Genomic DNA, 22,307 nt, shown 5'->3' with positions numbered 1-22,307 from the left:
AACTTGGGGTCTCTTTAATGCCGAAACGTTTCATTTCGAGCAGCTGGGTTATTACACGGAGCAGACCCGGGCCAGGACCCGCCCTAGCGAACCTACCTATATCTGTATCAGTCGAATACAGTTGAATATTGACGTGACCAGTTCGTCAGTGGGACCACCTCAAACCAACGGTAACAAAGCTAATCACGTCATTAATTCTCCTACTGTTACCAGTGTTGTGTTCCATACACAAATAACCCACACATATAAGAGAGGAGCTTACGACGACGTTTCGGTCCGATTTGGACCATTTACAAAGTCACACTAACCAGAAGTGGAGCAGGACGGCTATATTTAGGCAGGAAGAGGTAGTGGTGGTAGTAGTAGTAGTAGTAGTGGTAGTAGCAGCAGTAGTAGTAGTAATAGTAGTAGGTTGCTGTGCACGCTAGACGTTTCGGCGAAAGAGGCCCCAGAGGGTGTTAATGTATCAAGTGGCACTAGGGAGGTGAAAAGTGGCACCAGTGACGTATTGTGGTTGTCACAAGGTGTGCACTGTGTAAGTTTATTCCGGTATACACAAATATAGTTACATATATTATCATACATAGCAACATATGTGTAGAGAACCTGGGATAACCCAAAAAAAAGGTCAGACAAAGTGACTTATTTCCACTGGGGTCCTAAAGTGCCGTACCTACTACCCTGGTAGTAGGTACAGCAATATTTCACAACAGGGGGACAGAAATATTAGCTTCCTCGTGATCCAATATTACATTACTGAGTGAGTTTAATATTTGTGATGAATTTACCATCTTTGGTTGGTGTGCAGCGGTCACTTACACCCAGAATATACGCCCCAGCGTGGCACCAACGTGGCACCAACGTGGCACCTCGGGAAGTCAGTCCTCTGGAGCACTATGCTGGTACTTGTTGCTTACTACGTATTAAGGTTAATGTGCCATGACCCCTACCATTCTACATTGACTTTTTTCCCTCTTTTAAGCAATTATCACAATTTCCTCCTATTTTTAAAGGTTCCATTACGAGAAACGCTCTAATGGTAACGTATTTGTTTGTACGTTTTTCAGCTAATAAGAAAAATGTGCAACATTTCGGTATTTTTAGTATCGAAACGTTTCGCCTATACAGCAAGCGTCTTCAGTCAAATGTAGGCGATTATAAAACTGGAGACATAAAAAGTAGAAAGGCCATTTTGAGGTAATTAGTCTCTCAGCTAAGGGGCTGATCACTTCAGAGTTGAACATGTGTCTTACTCGCCAACTTATCGGTATTGTACACTATTAATAATATGAATGCTCAATTACTGTCTACCACAACCCTGAAGGCTCAATCACTCTGTCTACCACAATCCTGAAGGCTCAGTTACTCTGTCTACCACAACCCTGAAGGCTCAATTACTCTGTCTACCACAACCCTGAAGGCTCAATTACTCTGTCTACCACAACCCTGAAGGCTCAATCACTCTGTCTACCACAACCCTGAAGGCTCAATCACTGTCGACCACAATCCTGAAGGCTCAATCACTGTCTACCACAACCCTGAAGGCTCAATCACTGTCTACCACAACCCTGAAGGCTCAATCACTGTCTACCACAACCCTGAAGGCTCAATTACGCTGTCTACCACAATCCTGAAGGCTCAATTACTCTGTCTACCACAATCCTGAAGGCTCAATTACTCTGTCTACCACAACCCTGAAGGCTCAATTACTCTGTCTACCACAACCCTGAAGGCTCAATTACTCTGTCTACCACAACCCTGAAGGCTCAATTACTCTGTCTACCACAACCCTGAAGGCTCAATTACTCTGTCTACCACAATCCTGAAGGCTCAATTACGCTGTCTACCACAATCCTGAAGGCTCAATTACTCTGTCTACCACAATCCAGAAGGCTCAATTACGCTGTCTACCACAATCCTGAAGGCTCAATTACTCTGTCTACCACAATCCTGAAGGCTCAATTACTCTGTCTACCACAATCCTGAAGGCTCAATTACGCTGTCTACCACAACCCTGAAGGCTCAATTACTCTGTCTACCACAATCCTGAAGGCTCAATTACGCTGTCTATCACAATCCTGAAGGCTCAATTACTCTGTCTACCACAATCCTGAAGGCTCAATTACTCTGTCTACCACAATCCTGAAGGCTCAATCACTCTGTCTACCACAACCCTGAAGGCTCAATTACGCTGTCTACCACAACCCTGAAGGCTCAATCACTCTGTCTACCACAACCCTGAAGGCTCACTCACTCTGTCTACCACAACCCTGAAGGCTCAATCACTCTGTCTACCACAACCCTGAAGGCTCAATCACTCTGTCTACCACAACCCTGAAGGCTCACTCACTCTGTCTACCACAACCCTGAAGGCTCACTCACTCTGTCTACCACAACCCTGAAGGCTCACTCACTCTGTCTACCACAACCCTGAAGGCTCAATCACTCTGTCTACCACAACCCTGAAGGCTCAATCACTCTGTCTACCACAACCCTGAAGGCTCACTCACTCTGTCTACCACAACCCTGAAGGCTCACTCACTCTGTCTACCACAACCCTGAAGGCTCACTCACTCTGTCTACCACAACCCTGAAGGCTCAATCACTCTGTCTACCACAACCCTGAAGGCTCACTCACTCTGTCTACCACAACCTTGAAGGCTCACTCACTCTGTCTACCACAACCCTGAAGGCTCACTCACTCTGTCTACCACAACCCTGAAGGCTCAATCACTCTGTCTACCACAACCCTGAAGGCTCACTCACTCTGTCTACCACAACCTTGAAGGCTCACTCACTCTGTCTACCACAACCCTGAAGGCTCACTCACTCTGTCTACCACAACCTTGAAGGCTCACTCACTCTGTCTACCACAACCTTGAAGGAATCACTGAACACTCGGGTACAATTAACAGTGATGACTGGTACAAACAAACCAACACAGAATGAACAGGAGGTAAGAAAAGTACTGAATATTTCGGCCACAAATGAGACCCTCTTCAGGAGCCTTACTCATCATGGAGACAGGAAGGATGGGAAAGATGCTGCTGTAGAGATATGTCGGAGGAAAGTTAAGATGTTTGAAAAGAAATGACGGTTTAACATTAAAACTGGCATAAACCTTGGTAACAGATATCGACAAGTTGGTTTATAAAAACACGTAAGCAAACATTAAGATATATTAAAAAACTTTTGGGTCCTGGGAGAGTGTATGTAGGCGGAGAGTGAGGTGTGGGTGACACATAGTGACCTGAAGAATGACATCGTGGGATGAGGACGGGTAGACAATGTGATCCTGTGACTCCTGTGTTGTTGGGTAGGTGGTGCTTTGCCTGGTTAAGTATCACGTATGTAATGTTTTAGAATTTTTGTAGTTTTCAGTATTACGTTCTATGGTGTCGGTGATGGCGATTAGCGAGGCTTCCAGATATCGTCGGCGTCTAAGGTCTTGTTAGGTAAGACACATATGCAACAGTTAGACAACTTTATTCCGAAACGTTTCGCCTACACAGTAGGCTTCTTCAGTCGAATACAGAAAGTAGGCAGGAACAGTAGAGATGTGAAGACGATGTAATCAGTCCATCACCCTTAAAGTCGTAGAATTTGAGGTTGTCAGTCCCTCGGCCTGGAGAAGTTCAGTTCCATAGTCAGGAACTATCTGAAGATCAAGCGACAGTGCGGAGACTTAAATACTGTCGGAAGGAGAGGTGCAGGGTAGTAGTAGTAGTAGTAGTGAGAGGCAACTGAGAGGTCATGTCCCTCTCAGATCCAACCCTTCTCACTTGAAAAGCTTGTCCAAGGTGTTTTCTGTACCAAGATGCCACGTGTTGCAGTGTCTGACAAGATGAACATCAAAATGGTATACAATACCGACAGGTTGTTAGGTAAGACACATATGCAACAGTTAGACAACTTTATTCCGAAACGTTTCGCCTACACAGTAGGCTTCTTCAGTCGAATACAGAAAGTAGGCAGGAACAGTAGAGATGTGAAGACGATGTAATCAGTCCATCACCCTTAAAGTCGTAGAATTTGAGGTTGTCAGTCCCTCGGCCTGGAGAAGTTCAGTTCCATAGTCAGGAACTATCTGAAGATCAAGCGACAGTGCGGAGACTTAAATACTGTCGGAAGGAGAGGTGCAGGGTAGTAGTAGTAGTAGTAGTGAGAGGCAACTGAGAGGTCATGTCCCTCTCAGATCCAACCCTTCTCACTTGAAAAGCTTGTCCAAGGTGTTTTCTGTACCAAGATGCCACGTGTACAGAAAACACCTTGGACAAGCTTTTCAAGTGAGAAGGGTTGGATCTGAGAGGGACATGACCTCTCAGTTGCCTCTCACTACTACTACTACTACTACCCTGCACCTCTCCTTCCGACAGTATTTAAGTCTCCGCACTGTCGCTTGATCTTCAGATAGTTCCTGACTATGGAACTGAACTTCTCCAGGCCGAGGGACTGACAACCTCAAATTCTACGACTTTAAGGGTGATGGACTGATTACATCGTCTTCACATCTCTACTGTTCCTGCCTACTTTCTGTATTCGACTGAAGAAGCCTACTGTGTAGGCGAAACGTTTCGGAATAAAGTTGTCTAACTGTTGCATATGTGTCTTACCTAACAACCTGTCGGTATTGTATACCATTTTGATGTTCATCTTGTCAGACACTGCAACACGTGGCATCTTGGTACAGAAAACACCTTGGACAAGCTTTTCAAGTGAGAAGGGTTGGATCTGAGAGGGACATGACCTCTCAGTTGCCTCTCACTACTACTACTACTACTACCCTGCACCTCTCCTTCCGACAGTATTTAAGTCTCCGCACTGTCGCTTGATCTTCAGATAGTTCCTGACTATGGAACTGAACTTCTCCAGGCCGAGGGACTGACAACCTCAAATTCTACGACTTTAAGGGTGATGGACTGATTACATCGTCTTCACATCTCTACTGTTCCTGCCTACTTTCTGTATTCGACTGAAGAAGCCTACTGTGTAGGCGAAACGTTTCGGAATAAAGTTGTCTAACTGTTGCATATGTGTCTTACCTAACAACCTGTCGGTATTGTATACCATTTTGATGTTCATCTTGTCAGACACTGCAACACGTGGCATCTTGGTACAGAAAACACCTTGGACAAGCTTTTCAAGTGAGAAGGGTTGGATCTGAGAGGGACATGACCTCTCAGTTGCCTCTCACTACTACTACTACTACTACCCTGCACCTCTCCTTCCGACAGTATTTAAGTCTCCGCACTGTCGCTTGATCTTCAGATAGTTCCTGACTATGGAACTGAACTTCTCCAGGCCGAGGGACTGACAACCTCAAATTCTACGACTTTAAGGGTGATGGACTGATTACATCGTCTTCACATCTCTACTGTTCCTGCCTACTTTCTGTATTCGACTGAAGAACTGCCTACTAGTGTAGGCGAAACGACAACCTCAAATTTACGACGACTGAATCGTCTTCAAACTGTTCCTGCCTACTTTCTGTATTCGACTAGCCTACTGTTGCGGAATATGTGTGCATATGTGTCTTACCTAACAACCTGTCGGTATTGTATACCATTTTGATGTTCGTCTAAGGTCTTGTTCGGTGAGGACGAATCATGCCTCATACCAATTCATGAAATGCCCTGTGGAGTCCCTGTGGAGGACACAGACGTACCTTAAGTCGTCTGTTACTAGCATTTCGATGCTCGTTCAGGCAGACCGCAAGATCTCTGCCTGTCTCGCCTACATATTTCTTGGAACAGTATCCACAGGGGATGGTGCAGACGCCCACTGTGGAAGTTAGTGGTGTGGGGCTGCATTTCATAGTGAGGGCTTTGATAGATGATGTGTTTATGGTGGAAACACGTTACTCTTACCAAGTGAATATCAAATGGTACACAATACCGACAGGTTGTAGGTAAGACACATAGGCAACAGTTAGGCAACATTATTCCGAAACGTTTCGCCTACACAGTAGGCTTCTTCAGTCGAATACAAAAAGTAGGCAGGAACATAAGAACATAAGAACGATGGAACACTGCAGAAGGCCTACTGGCCCATGCGAGGCAAGTCCAAGTCTCCTACCGGCTTAAGCCAATGCACCCAACCTAGTCAGGTCAGGTCACATTGACTTAAGGGAGGAACACGGCAACCGACCTGATAGCACAAGCTATCAGGTCTAACTCACACCCACCCACATCTACTCATGTATTTATCCAACCTATTTTTAAAGCTACACAACGTTCTGGCCTCTATAACTGTACTCGGGAGTTTGTTCCACTCATCCACAACTCTATTACCAAACCAGTACTTTCCTATATCCTTCCTGAATCTGAATTTTTCCAACTTAAAACCATTTCTGCGAGTCCTGTCTAGGCTAGATATTTTCAGCACACTATTTACATCCCCTTTATTTATACCTGTCTTCCATTTATACACCTCAATCATATCCCCCCTAATTCTACGTCTTTCTAGAGAGTGCAGTTTCAGGGCCCTTAGTCTATCCTCATAGGAAAGGTTTCTGATACATGGGATCAACTTTGTCATCCTCCTTTGTACATTTTCCAGAGAATTTATATCCATTCTGTAATACGGTGACCAAAACTGTGCAGCATAATCTAAATGAGGCCTAACCAAGGATGTATAGAGTTGAAGAACAACCTGAGGACTCCTATTATTTATGCTTCTTGATATGAAGCCAAGGATTCTATTAGCTTTATTGCGAACACTTATGCACTGTTGTCTTGGTTTCAGATTACTGCTAACCAGAACTCCTAAATCTTTTTCGCAATCCGTAATATTAAGATCTACATTATTTAGTTTATATGTGGCATGGTTATTGTCCTGTCCAACATTTAGAACTTTGCATTTGTCTATATTAAACTGCATCTGCCACTTCTCCGACCACTGCATCAGTCTATTCAAATCTCCCTGGAGTGCTCGAATGTCCTCGTCAGAATGAATTCGACGGCCTATTTTGGTGTCATCGGCAAACTTGCTGATGTCGCTCTTTATGCCCTCATCTATGTCGTTTATGTAGATTGTGAACAGCAGGGGGCCCAACACTGACCCCTGTGGAACACCGCTCGTGACGCTTCCCCACTCTGATTTCTCCCCATTTATGCAAACTCTCTGCTGCCTATTTGTCAACCATGCCTCTATCCAGGAAAAAATCTCTCCTCCTATTCCACGTGCTTTAATTTTCCTCAATAGTCTCTGATGTGGGACCCTGTCAAAAGCCTTACTGAAGTCCATATACACAATATCATATTCATTACCATGATCTACCTCCTCAAATACCTTAGTGAAAAAAGTTAATAAATTCGTAAGGCAGGAACGCCCCTTTGTAAAACCATGCTGAGATTCGTTGATTAATTTATGCTTTTCAAGGTGGCTACGAACTGCCTCGGCAATTACTGATTCCATAAATTTTCCCACTATGGAGATGTGAAGACGATGTAATCAGTCCATCACCCTTGAAGTCGTAGATTTGAGGTTGTCAGTCCCTCAGCCTGGAGAAGTTCAGTTCCATAGTCAGAAACTATCTGGGATAGTTCCATAGTCAGAAACTATCTGAGATAGTTTCTGACTATGGAACTGAACTTCTCCAGGCTGAGGGACTGACAACCTCAAATCTACGACTTCAAGGGTGATGGACTGATTACATCGTCTTCACATCTCTACTGTTCCTGCCTACTTTTTGTATTCGACTGAAGAAGCCTACTGTGTAGGCGAAACGTTTCGGAATAAAGTTGCCTAACTGTTGCCTATGTGTCTTACCTACCACTCTTACCAAGTACCCGGCGAGTATTCGTGGCAACAACACCACATGAGAGCAGTATGAACTGTTTAGAGGGCTGTTCCATGGGGAGGTGGGGTTATTGAAGATAGTTTGTGTCTTGAGTCTGCAATCTCGGATGAAGAAAGATGGGAACTGAAGACGTGTAAAGGCTTGTGTTATGTAAGTGCATTCTTCTTCGAGAAAACAAGGGCTGGAGAAGCGAAGAGCTCTCAAGAACATTAAAATGGTATAAAATACCGACAGGTTGTTAGGTAAGACACATATGCAACAGTTAGGTATCTTTATTTCGAAACGTTTCGCCTACACAGTAGGCTTCTTCAGTCGAGTACAGAAGGGTATCTTGGTACAGACCTACAATCAACTTCGACAACTTCCACTAGTGAGAACGGCTGGATTTGAGAGGGACCTGACCTCCCAACATCTGAGTTCTTACCTCTTCTAGTGACCTACGTCTCACCTGTTGGCGCTATATAAAGCTCCATCCTGTCACTTCATCTCCATATTGTTTCATTCTATGGAACAATGCTCTTCTCCAGACTGAGGGACTGACCACCTCAAAACTTTAAGGGTGATGGACTGATTACATCGTCTTCAAGTATCTTCTGCTTCTATCAACTTTTCTGTACTCGACTGAAGAAGCCTACTGTGTAGGCGAAACGTTTCGAAATAAAGATACCTAACTGTTGCATATGTGTCTTACCTAACAGCTCTCAAGAAGAAGCCAATGAGGACACCTCTCTTAGTGCGGGTGTCTTGTTGCGAACTAAAGTGTATAAGATCGTCCTTGTTGGTAGGTTTTCTATACACTTTGAAGAGAAGTTTGTCACTGTCGGGAGACCTGCACAAGATGACGTCGAGGAAATGTACTTTGTCACCTTTTTCGAGTTCAAGTATAAACTTTATTGATGGCTCGGCAGCATTGATGTTATTCAGGGTCTGGATACTGAAACATTTCGGACAGAAAACAAATATATCATCAACGTATCTTAGCCAGGTAACGGTGCTGGGAATGAAGGTGCTGAATTTCTCTGTCTCTAAGTTCTCCCTGATGAAGTTGGCAAGCACTGAGTGGGCTGCCTATTGCCATCCCAAAGCTTCGTTTCTAACAGTTGTCCTGATACTTGAAGAGGCTAAAATTAACAGAGAGATCCACTAGACCGACGAAATCTATAAGAGGTAATGGCAGGCCGTGGTTATCAGAGAGTCTCTGTCTCAGAATGTTTACTGCAGCCTCAGTATGAACGCTGGTAAACAGGGCTGTGATATCGTTAAGTATTAGGTTCATAAACCATACCACGGGTGGAGTTAGAACCCGCGATCAGAGCCTCAAAACTCCAGACCGTCGCGTTAGCCACTGGGCCAGTGACGGTCTGGAGTTTTGAGACTCTCTGATCGCGGGTTCTAACCCCCCAGTCGTGTCATTACGATTTCGTGAGACATTAGGTTCATCAGCCATGGCAGCTCAAGAATTTCCTTCCAGCAGATCTGAAGATATTACCTGATACACCATTTCTGACACTAAACGCGGCATTTCTCTAAATTATCTAAAACGCGAAATTCTAAAATCTACTTTGTACACCCTGTGTCCATCCTGTGGATGGTAGTGGCTGAAGACTTGGCAAAAGACTTGGCAGACGATGCAACATCCCCCCAATGAAAAGCAGTCACTAGCACGTTAAGAGACCATACAATAAGTGTCAGGGACCCGAGACTGTTCAACTGCCTCCCAGCATACATAAGGGGGATTACCAACAGACCCCTGGCAGTCTTCAAGTGTCAGGGGCCCGAGACTGTTCAACTGCCTCCCAGCACACATAAGGGGGATTACCAACAGACCCCTGGCAGTCTTCAAGCTGGCACTGGACAAGCACCTAAAGTCAGTTCCTGACCAGCCGGGCTGTGGCTCGTACGTTGGTTTGCGTGCAGCCAGCAGCAACAGCCTGGTTGATCAGGCTCTGATCCACCAGGAGGCCTGGTCACAGACCGGGCCGCGGGGGCGTTGACCCCCGGAACTCTCTCTAGGTAAACTCCAGGTAATTGCGCATCCCGGATCCATCCCGCGGAAGGTGGAAGCAACACACAGTACCCTCCTTATCCATTCTGTGGCTGGAAGCTATTAATTGTGCGCACCATAGCTATCCAATGGATAATGAAACACAAGAACACACATGGACACAAAAACAGAGGAACTAGAGCTTAAAAAGAAGCTTAAACGTTTACATTTTGGTTTATTTACATCTAATGAACAGACACCGATTAAGGTTCCACTAATCCCGAATCTCATTGTTCAAGGTTTCACTGATCCTCACTTACAGTGGTTAAGATTTTATCAATCCACACACTGCAAAAGGCTTCGTCAACCCACATACACAGTGGGTTGTATACCATTTTGATGTTCACAGTGGGTAAGGTTTCAACAAGAGACACTGTAAAAGGCGTCACCAACCTCAACACATCATCTCACCTAACACTGTTGGTAAACAGTGGTGTTGTATAACAGAAACATACATGGTATGTTAGATGTTACTGAGGGGATATAGAGGGAAGATAGGAGCATGGTATCTTGACTTACTGAGAGGATATAGAGGGAAGATAGGAGCATGGTATCTTGACTGTTACTGAGAGGATATAGAAGGAAGATAGGAGCATGGTATCTTGACTGTTACTGAGAGGATATAGAGGGAAGATAGGAGCATGGTATCTTGACTGTTACTGAGAGGATATAGAGGGAAGATAGGAGCATGGTATCTTGACTGTTACTGAGAGGATATAAAAGGAAGATAGGAGCATGGTATCTTGACTGTTACTGAGAGGATATAGAAGGAAGATAGGAGCATGGTATCTTGACTGTTACTGAGAGGATATAGAGGGAAGATAGGAGCATGGTATCTTGACTGTTACTGAGAGGATATAGAGGGAAGATAGGAGCATGGTATCTTGACTGTTACTGAGAGGATATAAAAGGAAGATAGGAGCATGGTATCTTGACTGTTACTGAGAGGATATAGAAGGAAGATAGGAGCATGGTATCTTGACTGTTACTGAGAGGATATAGAGGGAAGATAGGAGCATGGTACCTTGACTGTTACTGAGAGGATATAGAGGGAAGATAGGAGCATGGTATCTTGACTGTTACTGAGAGGATATAGAGGGAAGATAGGAGCATGGTATCTTGACTGTTACTGAGAGGATATAGAGGGAAGATAGGAGCATGGTACCTTGACTGTTACTGAGAGGATATAGAGGGAAGATAGGAGCATGGTATCTTGACTGTTACTGAGAGGATATAGAGGGAAGATAGGAGCATGGTACCTTGACTGTTACTGAGAGGATATAGAAGGAAGATAGGAGCATGGTATCTTGACTTACTGAGAGGATATAGAGGGAAGATAGGAGCATGGTATCTTGACTTACTGAGAGGATATAGAGGGAAGATAGGAGCATGGTATCTTGACTGTTACTGAGAGGATATAGAGGGAAGATAGGAGCATGGTATCTTGACTGTTACTGAGGGGATATAGAGGGAAGATAGGAGCATGGTACCTTGACTGTTACTGAGAGGATATAGAAGGAAGATAGGAGCATGGTATCTTGACTGAGAGGATGCAGAGAGAAGATAGGAGCATGGTATCTTGACTTACTGAGAGGATATAAAGGGAAGATAGGAGCATGGTATCTTGACTGTTACTGAGGATATAGAAGGAAGATAGGAGCATGGTATCTTGACTGAGAGGATGCAGAGAGAAGATAGGAGCATGGTATCTTGACTGAGAGGATGCAGAGAGAAGATAGGAGCATGGTATCTTGACTTACTGAGAGGATATAAAGGGAAGATAGGAGCATGGTATCTTGACTGTTACTGAGAGGATATAGAAGGAAGATAGGAGCATGGTATCTTGACTGTTACTGAGAGGATATAGAAGGAAGATAGGAGCATGGTATCTTGACTGTTACTGAGAGGATATAGAAGGAAGATAGGAGCATGGTATCTTGACTGTTACTGAGAGGATATAGAAGGAAGATAGGAGCATGGTATCTTGACTGTTACTGAGAGGATACAGAAGGAAGATAGGAGCATGGTATCTTGACTTACTGAGAGGATATAGAGGGAAGATAGGAGCATGGTATCTTGACTGTTACTGAGAGGATATAGAAGGAAGATAGGAGCATGGTATCTTGACTTACTGAGAGGATATAGAGGGAAGATAGGAGCATGGTATCTTGACTGTTACTGAGAGGATATAGAGGGAAGATAGGAGCATGGTATCTTGACTGTTACTGAGAGGATATAGAGGGAAGATAGGAGCATGGTATCTTGACTTACTGAGAGGATATAGAGGGAAGATAGGAGCATGGTATCTTGACTGAGAGGATACAGAGAGAAGATAGGAGCATGGTATCTTGACTTACTGAGAGGATATAGAGGGAAGATAGGAGCATGGTATCTTGACTGTTACTGAGAGGATATAGAGGGAAGATAGGAGCATGGTATCTTGACTGTTACTGAGAGGATATAGAAGGAAGATAGGAGCATGGTATCTTGACTGTTACTGAGAGGATATTGAAGGAAGATAGGAGCATGGTATCTTGACTGTTACTGAGAGGATATAGAAGGAAGATAGGAGCATGGTATCTTGACTGTTACTGAGAGGATATAGAGGGAAGATAGGAGCATGGTATCTTGACTTACTGAGAGGATATAGAAGGAAGATAGGAGCATGGTATCTTGACTGTTACTGAGAGGATATAGAGGGAAGATAGGAGCATGGTATCTTGACTGTTACTGAGAGGATATAGAAGGAAGATAGGAGCATGGTATCTTGACTTACTGAGAGGATATAGAAGGAAGATAGGAGCATGGTATCTTGACTGTTACTGAGAGGATATAGAAGGTAGATCTGTTTGTGACTTGAAAAAAGCCCATTGTGTGGGCGAAACGTTGTCAATAAAGGATCACATTAAACTGCATATGTGTTTATATTTCCACTCTATAACCCCACTCGGTAGATCATCAGATGCAGCATTCTCCACCTGACCTCAACATTCTGAACCTGACTATAAATACTCCCGTACCTTCCACCCCAGGTAGATCTGTTTGTGACTTGAAAAAGCCCACTGTGTGGGCGAAACGTTGTCAATAAAGGATCACATTAAACTGCATATGTGTTTATGTTTCCAGATATAGCCGATGCTGCATGAGCAATAGCGGGGGAATCAGCAGAAGCAGAAGCAGTAGAACAGCAGCAGTAACGGCAGTTTGTAATCTCAAGATTAACACTTTTTCCCTGATAGTTCCCAAGATAAATATTTTTCCCTGATCGTTCCCTTACAGCGGCTCACCTACCACCCACTACCACCACCGATCAGCACTACTACTACTGCCACCACCAACCACTACCACCACCGAGTAGCACTACTACTACTACTGCCACCACCAACCACTACCACCCATCAAAACTCACCAGTACTACCTACCACCCACCAGCACCATGAAGATCTCCTGTAGCAGCAATGTATATATCTTCCTGGCCTACTGCTCCCTCCTCCTCCTGCTGCTCCTCCAGTAAGTATTTATGATTCTTAATGACTAAGATACATATGCAACAGTCAGTAATTTTACTGAATTATTTATGTAATATACTTGTGTAGTTTATCGTAGTTTGTATCACTTATAGGGCCCGGTGGCCTGGTGGGTAAAGCTCCCGCTTCACACACGGAGGGCCCGGGTTCGATTTCCCGGCGGGTGGAAACATTTCGACACGTTTCCTTACACCTGTTGTCCTGTTCACCTAGCAGCAAATAGGTACCTGGGTGTTAGTGGACTGGTGTGGGTCGCATCCTGGGGAACAAGATTAAGGACCCCAATGGAAATAAGTTAGACAGTCCTCGATGACGCACTGACTTTCTTGGGTTATCCTGGGTGGCTAACCCCCCGGGGTTAAAAATCCGAACGAAATCTCATCTTATATATAGGCTCCCTGTTCAGCTAGGCTCTCTGGCTAGCTGTGAGTACCAACCTTCACACAACAACTGGGTACTTTTATTGTGGAGACGCTAACCAGTGACTTTAACAATTCAGTGCAGAGATTACAGTCTGGAGACAGTGGAAGAGGAGGAAACCAGTCCCTCAGTCTTGATAAAAAGGTGTTCAGTCCCTCAATCTTGGAAAGGGGTGCTCAGTCCCCGAGCCTCATCTTCTACTGTCTCCAGTACATAAATAACGATGGAAATAAATGGTATAAAATACCGACACAATGGAAATATAAACACAAATGCAGTATAATGTGATCCTTTATTGACAACGTTTCGCCCACACAGTGGGCTTTTTCAAGTCACAAACAGATCTACCTGGGGTGGAAGGTACGAGAGTATTTATAGTCAGGTTCAGAATGTTGAGGTCAGGTGGAGAATGCTGCATCTGATGATCTACCGGGTGGAGTTATAGAGTCTTGCCAAGCAACCCAAGACTCTATAACCCCACCCGGTAGATCATCAGATGCAGCATTCTCCACCTGACCTCAACATTCTGAACCTGACTATAAATACTCCCGTACCTTCCAACCCCAGGTAGATCTGTGTGTGACTTGAGAAAGCCCACTGTGTGGGCGAAACGTTGTCAATAAAGGATCACATTATACTGCATTTGTGTTTATATTTCCACATAAATAACGAGTTGATATAACCAATAGTTGGCAATCGTCTTCACAATAAACATAACCAGGTGTTGCACATGTGACTTATTAATTACTCGGTCTTGCATCCCATTACTGTAATGAGAAGTGAAGAGTCTTTGCCTATCAGTCCCTGATCCACCATGAGGCCTGGTCACAGACCGGGCCGCGGGGGCGCTGACCCCCGAAACCCTCTCCAGGTATACTCCAGGTATATCACATTTTCCAAGTCCTAACCTGTCCTATGGCATGTAAAGGTTTGTAAATATCTGATCTTCTCTCAGACTCGAATTATCACCTTTCGCTTCTAATACTGTTCCTTTACTTGCTTCACCTTGCTGTTACTTGCTTCTCCTTGCTGTTACTTGCTTCACCTTGCTGTTACTTGCTTCTCCTTGCTGTTACTTGCTTCTCCTTGCTGTTACTTGCTTCTCCTTGCTGTTACTTGCTTCTCCTTGCTGTTACTTGCTTCTCCTTCCTGTTACTTGCTTCTCCTTGCTGTTACTTGCTTCTCCTTGCTGTTACTTGCTTCACCTTACTGTTACTTGCTTCACCTTGCTGTTACTTGCTTCTCCTTGCTGTTACTTGCTTCTCCTTGTTGTTACTTGCTTCTCCTTGCTGTTACTTGCTTCTCCTTGCTGTTACTTGCTTCTCCTTGCTGTTACTTGCTTCTCCTTCCTGTTACTTGCTTCTCCTTGCTGTTACTTGCTTCTCCTTCCTGTTACTTGCTTCTCCTTCCTGTTACTTGCTTCTCCTTGCTGTTACTTGCTTCACCTTGCTGTTACTTGCTTCTCCTTGCTGTTACTTGCTTCTCCTTCCTGTTACTTGCTTCTCCTTGTTGTTACTTGCTTCTCCTTGCTGTTACTTGCTTCTCCTTGCTGTTACTTGCTTCTTCTTGCTGTTACTTGCTTCTCCTTCCTGTTACTTGCTTCTCCTTGCTGTTACTTGCTTCTCCTTCCTGTTACTTGCTTCTCCTTGCTGTTACTTGCTTCTCCTTCCTGTTACTTGCTTCTCCTTGCTGTTACTTGCTTCTCCTTCCTGTTACTTGCTTCTCCTTGCTGTTACTTGCTTCACCTTGCTGTTACTTGCTTCTCCTTGCTGTTACTTGCTTCACCTTACTGTTACTTGCTTCACCTTGCTGTTACTTGCTTCTCCTTGCTGTTACTTGCTTCTCCTTGCTGTTACTTGCTTCTCCTTGCTGTTACTTGCTTCACCTTGCTGTTACTTGCTTCACCTTGCTGTTACTTGCTTCTCCTTGCTGTTACTTGCTTCTCCTTGCTGTTACTTGCTTCTTCTTGCTGTTACTTGCTTCACCTTGCTGTTACTTGCTTCTCCTTCCTGTTACTTGCTTCTCCTTCCTGTTACTTGCTTCTCCTTCCTGTTACTTGCTTCTCCTTCCTGTTACTTGCTTCTCCTTCCTGTTACTTGCTTCTCCTTCCTGTTACTTGCTTCTCCTTGCTGTTACTTGCTTCTCCTTGCTGTTACTTGCTTCTCCTTGCTGTTACTTGCTTCACCTTGCTGTTACTTGCTTCTTCTTGCTGTTACTTGCTTCTCCTTGCTGTTACTTGCTTCTCCTTCCTGTTACTTGCTTCACCTTGCTGTTACTTGCTTCTCCTTCCTGTTACTTGCTTCACCTTGCTGTTACTTGCTTCTCCTTGCTGTTACTTGCTTCTCCTTGCTTCTCCTTCCTGTTACTTGCTGTTACTTGCTTCTTCTTGCTGTTACTTGCTTCTCCTTCCTGTTACTTGCTTCTCCTTGCTGTTACTTGCTTCTCCTTCCTGTTACTTGCTTCACCTTGCTGTTACTTGCTTCTCCTTCCTGTTACTTGCTTCTCCTTCCTGTTACTTGCTTCTCCTTCCTGTTACTTGCTTCTCCTTGCTGTTACTTGCTTCTCCTTGCTGTTACTTGCTTCTCCTTGCTGTTACTTGCTTCTCCTTGCTGTTACTTGCTTCACCTTGCTGTTACTTGCTTCTCCTTGCTGTTACTTGCTTCTCCTTGCTGTTACTTGCTTCTCCTTGCTGTTACTTGCTTCACCTTGCTGTTACTTGCTTCTCCTTGCTGTTACTTGCTTCTCCTTGCTGTTACTTGCTTCACCTTGCTGTTACTTGCTTCTCCTTCCTGTTACTTGCTTCTCCTTCCTGTTACTTGCTTCACCTTGCTGTTACTTGCTTCTCCTTCCTGTTACTTGCTTCACCTTGCTGTTACTTGCTTCTCCTTCCTGTTACTTGCTTCTCCTTCCTGTTACTTGCTTCTCCTTCCTGTTACTTGCTTCTCCTTGCTGTTACTTGCTTCACCTTGCTGTTACTTGCTTCTCCTTGCTGTTACTTGCTTCTCCTTGCTGTTACTTGCTTCTTCTTGCTGTTACTTGCTTCACCTTGCTGTTACTTGCTTCTCCTTCCTGTTACTTGCTTCTCCTTCCTGTTACTTGCTTCTCCTTCCTGTTACTTGCTTCTCCTTCCTGTTACTTGCTTCTCCTTCCTGTTACTTGCTTCTCCTTCCTGTTACTTGCTTCTCCTTCCTGTTACTTGCTTCTCCTTCCTGTTACTTGCTTCTCCTTCCTGTTACTTGCTTCTCCTTGCTGTTACTTGCTTCTCCTTGCTGTTACTTGCTTCTCCTTCCTGTTACTTGCTTCTCCTTCCTGTTACTTGCTTCTCCTTGCTGTTACTTGCTTTACTTGCTGTTACTTGCTTCTTCTTGCTGTTACTTGCTTCTCTTGCTTCTGTTAGATTGCTTCCAGTTAAACCTTGCTGTTATTATTCTGTATCAAGATAAGCCTCATTTTTCTAAGCCTCTTTTCTGATCAATTTACAATTTACAATTGCTATATCTCTGAATAGCATTACTTTTAATTAATTTTAGTGAAATACTAGTAGCCATTTGTCTGATAATAACGTGAGTGGAACTGTTTCACCTAAAATCCGCACTTAGAAGAGAGATCTGTCTCGTTATATAAACTTTGGTAATAGATCATACCACGGGCGGGATTTGAACCCGCGGTCAGAGTCTCAAAACTCCAGACCGTCGCGTTAGCCACTGGGCCAGCTAGCCACAATAAGATTCATCCAACTAGGTATATTTCTACACCATAGGAAGGTTAGCATAGGCCACCACTGTGGCTAGCTGGTCCAGTGGCTAACGCGACGGTCTGGAGTTTTGAGACTCTCTGACCGCAGGTTCAAATCCCGCCCGTGGTATGGTTTGTTTGCAATCGTGTCATTACGATTTCGTGAGTCAGTTTGGTAATAGTTACCTCCTAGAAAACAACACAAGTAATTCTACCAACTTTATTACAACACAGGAGTCACATGGCCTCACTGGTTACTAGTGCTCATCCCAGTATAGCATTCTCCAGGTCACTCTGTATCACTCTCACCCCTCTTTGCCTGTACGACATGGATGCTCACCGTGCCCCGTCACAGGGTTGTAAACTCTACATCACTGGTATCAACTGACACTCCTTCGGGAGCGACTGTCGGGTCACCACATGGAGAAGGTTCAGGGTCAGGACCCGTCCTGGCCCGGGTCACATGGATAAGACCTGGATCAGGACCCGTCCTGGCCTGGGTCACATGGAGAAGACCTGGGTCAGGACCCGTCCTGGCCCAGATCACACGGAGAAGACCTGGGTCAGGACCCGTCCTGGTCCAGGTTACATGGAGAAGACCTGGGTCAGGACCCGTCCTGGTCCAGGTTACATGGAGAAGACCTGGGTCAGGACCCGTCCTGGTCCAGGTTACATGGAGAAGACCTGGGTCAGGACCCGTCCTGGTCCAGGTTACATGGAGAAGACCTGGGTCAGGACCCGTCCTGGTCCAGGTTACATGGAGAAGACCTGGGTCAGGACCCGTCCTGGTCCAGGTTACATGGAGAAGACCTGGGTCAGGACCCGTCCTTGCCCAGGTCTTCTCCATTTGGTGACCCGGGCCAGGACGGATCCTGACCCAGGTCTTCTCCGTGTGATCTGGGCCAGGACGGATCCTGACCCAGGTCTTCTCCATGTGACCCAGGCCAGGACGGGTCCTGACCCAGGTTTTCTCCATGTGACCTGGACCAGGACGGGTCCTGACTCAGGTCTTCTCCATGTGACCCAGGCCAGGACGGGTCCTGACCCAGGTTTTCTCCATGTGACCTGGACCAGGACTGACTCAGGTCTTCTCCATGTGACCCAGGCCAGACCTGACCCAGGTCCATGTGAGGACCAGGACGGGTCCTGACACAGGTCTTCTCCATGTGACCCAGGCCAGGACGGGTCCTGACCCAGGTTTTCTCCATGTGACCTGGACCAGGACGGGTCCTGACTCAGGTCTTCTCCATGTGACCCAGGCCAGGACGGGTCCTGACCCAGGTTTTCTCCATGTGACCTGGACCAGGACGGGTCCTGACTCAGGTCTTCTCCATGTGGTGACCCGAGCCAGGACGGATCCTGACCCAAGTCTTCTCCATGTGACCCAGGCCAGGACGGGTCCTGACCCAGGTTTTCTCCATGTGACCTGGACCAGGACGGGTCCTGACCCAGGTTTTCTCAATGTGACCTGGACCAGGACGGGTCCTGACTCAGGTCTTCTCCATGTGACCCAGGCCAGGACGGGTCCTGACCCAGGTTTTCTCCATGTGACCTGGACCAGGACCCTGACTCAGGTCTTCTCCATGACGGATCCTGACCCATCCATGTGACCCAGGCCAGGACGGGTGACCCAGGTTTTCTCCATGTGACCTGGACCAGGATCTGACTCAGGTCTTCTCCATGTGGTGACCCGAGCCAGGACGGATCCTGACCCAGGTCTTCTCCATGTGACCCAGGCCAGGACGGGTCCTGACCCAGGTTTTCTCCATGTGACCTGGACCAGGACGGGTCCTGACTCAGGTCTTCTCCATGTGGTGACCCGGGCCAGGACGGATCCTGACCCAGGTCTTCTCCGTGTGATCTGGGCCAGGACGGGTCCTGACCCAGGTCTTCTCCATGTGACCCGAGCCAGGACCCGTCCTGACCCAGGTCTTCTCCATGTGACCCGGGCCAGGACCTGTCCTGACCCAGGTCTTCTCCATGTGACCCGGGCCAGGACGGGTCCTGACCCAGGTTTTCTCCATGTGACCTGGACCAGGACGGGTCCTGACTCAGGTCTTCTCCATGTGACCCAGGCCAGGACGGGTCCTGACCCAGGTTTTCTCCATGTGACCTGGACCAGGACGGGTCCTGACTCAGGTCTTCTCCATGTGACCCAGGCCAGGACGGGTCCTGACCCAGGTTTTCTCCATGTGACCTGGACCAGGACGGGTCCTGACTCAGGTCTTCTCCATGTGACCCAGGCCAGGACGGATCCTGACCCAAGTCTTCTCCATGTGACCCAGGCCAGGACGGGTCCTGACCCAGGTTTTCTCCATGTGACCTGGACCAGGACGGGTCCTGACCCAGGTTTTCTCCATGTGACCTGGACCAGGACGGGTCCTGACTCAGGTCTTCTCCATGTGACCCAGGCCAGGACGGGTCCTGACCCAGGTTTTCTCCATGTGACCTGGACCAGGACGGGTCCTGACTCAGGTCTTCTCCATGTGGTGACCCGAGCCAGGACGGATCCTGACCCAGGTCTTCTCCATGTGACCCAGGCCAGGACGGGTCCTGACCCAGGTTTTCTCCATGTGACCTGGACCAGGACGGGTCCTGACTCAGGTCTTCTCCATGTGGTGACCCGAGCCAGGACGGATCCTGACCCAGGTCTTCTCCATGTGACCCGAGCCAGGACGGATCCTGACCCAGGTCTTCTCCATGTGACCCGGGCCAGGACCCGTCCTGACGAACCTACCTCAACATGAACTTTCTTGTGTTAGAAGTAATCAAGGTCCCATTATTATAATCAAGGGGGAAGCGATAAACCCGGAGGATTATACAGCGCCTGGGGGGGGGATATGTGGAAGGCATTCAGGCTTAATTCGGGGAACTGGAGCACAGATCCAATTCCCTAAATCAAGAGCCCCTCACCAACATCAAGGAACCTTCCTTGAGGGGAATCAAGGTCCCAGAATCAAAAATATTTTAATAAATGTATCCTAGTGTTTGTTGACGTTTCTTCCTAAAACCAACCTCTTGTTCGAAATGGACCGAAACGTTGCCTTGTGTGCTGTTTTGTTGAAGAATTTACCCAAAAGTTTACTTTTTCGATACTTTGCAAAACGTGTTTCACAGTTTAAAGGAAAATAGTCGTTTATAAAGGACACTTAAATGTATTTTGTGTCATGCGGTTAAGATTTAATATATTCTTATTCCTAGTATTTAGTAATAATTTATTACATGTTATAAATCTTGTTAATAGACCCAAACAAGTTGCTTTACAAAGATACGTAAGAAACACTAGGGCTTTGAGGGTGGTGGACTGATTGCATCGTCTTCGGGTGTCTTCTGCTTCTGTCAGCTTTTCTGTGCTCGACTGAGGAGGCCTGCTGTGTGGGCGAGGCGTTTCGAAGTAGGGATGCCTAACTGTTGCATATGTGTCTTACCCACTGTAAAGGACCTGCCTAGTATGGGCCAACAGGCCTGCTGCAGTGTTCCTCCTTTCTTATGTTCTTATGTTCTTATGTTAAAAGTTTCGGTTCTGGAACCGTGATTAAGGTCCCAGGACCGAAACGTTTCCTAATATATATCTAAGCTATCACATGTTATATACAGAGATGGCTCTAAGTAGGAGTCTACTGGTAGGGCTGCGTCTACTCTTGTTGTCACCTTCTATGTCTAGTCTAGAGCGATAGAAACTACGAGTCAGGAATAAGAATTAACAGCTAGGCGTCTATACTGTAAACTGAATTGTCATCCTAATTGCACTAAACTTACGACAAAACTTATGGCCCAGTAGGCCTTCTGCAGTGTTCCTCCATTCTTATGTTCTTATATAAATACTTGAAAATCTGGGAAAATAAATTAATACGCAGTATTTATGAATTCCATCACTCGTTAAATTACTCTTGATTTGTTAGCCAAGAAAAGAACCTTGAAGAAAAATGCTAGATTGATTGGAATTAAACCATACCCCCGGCCGGGATTGAACCCGCGGTCATAGTCTCAAAACTCCAGCTCGTCGCGTTAGCCACTAGACCAGCTAGCCACAATAAGATTCATCCAACTAGGTATATTTCTACACCATAGGAAAGTTAGCACAGGCACCTCTGTGACCACAAATGGTGTAGAAATATACCTAGTTGGATGAATCTTATTGTGGCTAGCTGGTCTAGTGGCTAACGCGACGGGCTGGAGTTTTGAGACTCTGTGACCGCGGGTTCAATCCCGGCCGGGGGTATGGTTTATTTGCAATCGTGTCATTACGATTTCTTAAGTCATTGATTGGAATTATTTGAATGGGAATTTAGAATCTAACGACTTTTTAGAAGTAGTTCAGGATTGTTTTTTGAAGCAGTTTGTGACAGAACCTACAAGGGGGAAATAACCTGCTTGACTTGGTTCTGGCAAACAAGGAAACCCTTGTTAGTAATTTAGAAATTACAGAGGAACTCAGCACAAGCGATCACAAATCAATTACCTTTAGCATTGAATGGAAGTATGACAGTAGGGATAACTTACTAACAGTCCCAGATATTCGCTTAGCAGATTACAATAGGCTTAATAGAACACTTATCATCTGTTGAGTTTTGCATATCTGTATCTACCATTAGGAGTATTTAGAGAAGTAAATAATGAAGGTGAACACCAGTTAGAAGTCTAAGTAGATATATAACCCACTATGATAACATGAACGTATATAAATACGGCTAAGGAGCAACTTGCAATGTAAACAGACTTAATGTTGTGCGGTCTGGCCTAGGCTTGGTTACAATTACTTCTAGCAGTGTGATGTAGT

The 22,307-nt window shown here is 45.7% G+C and overlaps 1 protein-coding gene across 1 annotated transcript in view; it reads left to right on the top strand.

Moving 5' to 3' along the window:
* LOC128704637 (neuroparsin-A) overlaps window positions 1-22,307 on the top strand; it is a 64,200-nt gene that overhangs the window by 28,626 nt on the left and 13,267 nt on the right. The window contains exon 2 of the mRNA XM_053799736.2: window positions 13,125-13,355. Coding sequence (XP_053655711.1) covers window positions 13,282-13,355 — 74 coding nt within the window. The 5' untranslated portion in view covers window positions 13,125-13,281. The remainder of the gene's footprint in view (window positions 1-13,124; window positions 13,356-22,307) is intronic.

The sequence above is a fragment of the Cherax quadricarinatus genome, chromosome 100 (genome assembly GCF_038502225.1).
Source record: "Cherax quadricarinatus isolate ZL_2023a chromosome 100, ASM3850222v1, whole genome shotgun sequence".
In the NCBI taxonomy this organism is placed as follows: Eukaryota; Metazoa; Arthropoda; class Malacostraca; order Decapoda; family Parastacidae; genus Cherax; species Cherax quadricarinatus.
Note: the sequence above shows the minus strand (reverse complement) of the source record. Positions and strands in the feature narration are given on the sequence as shown.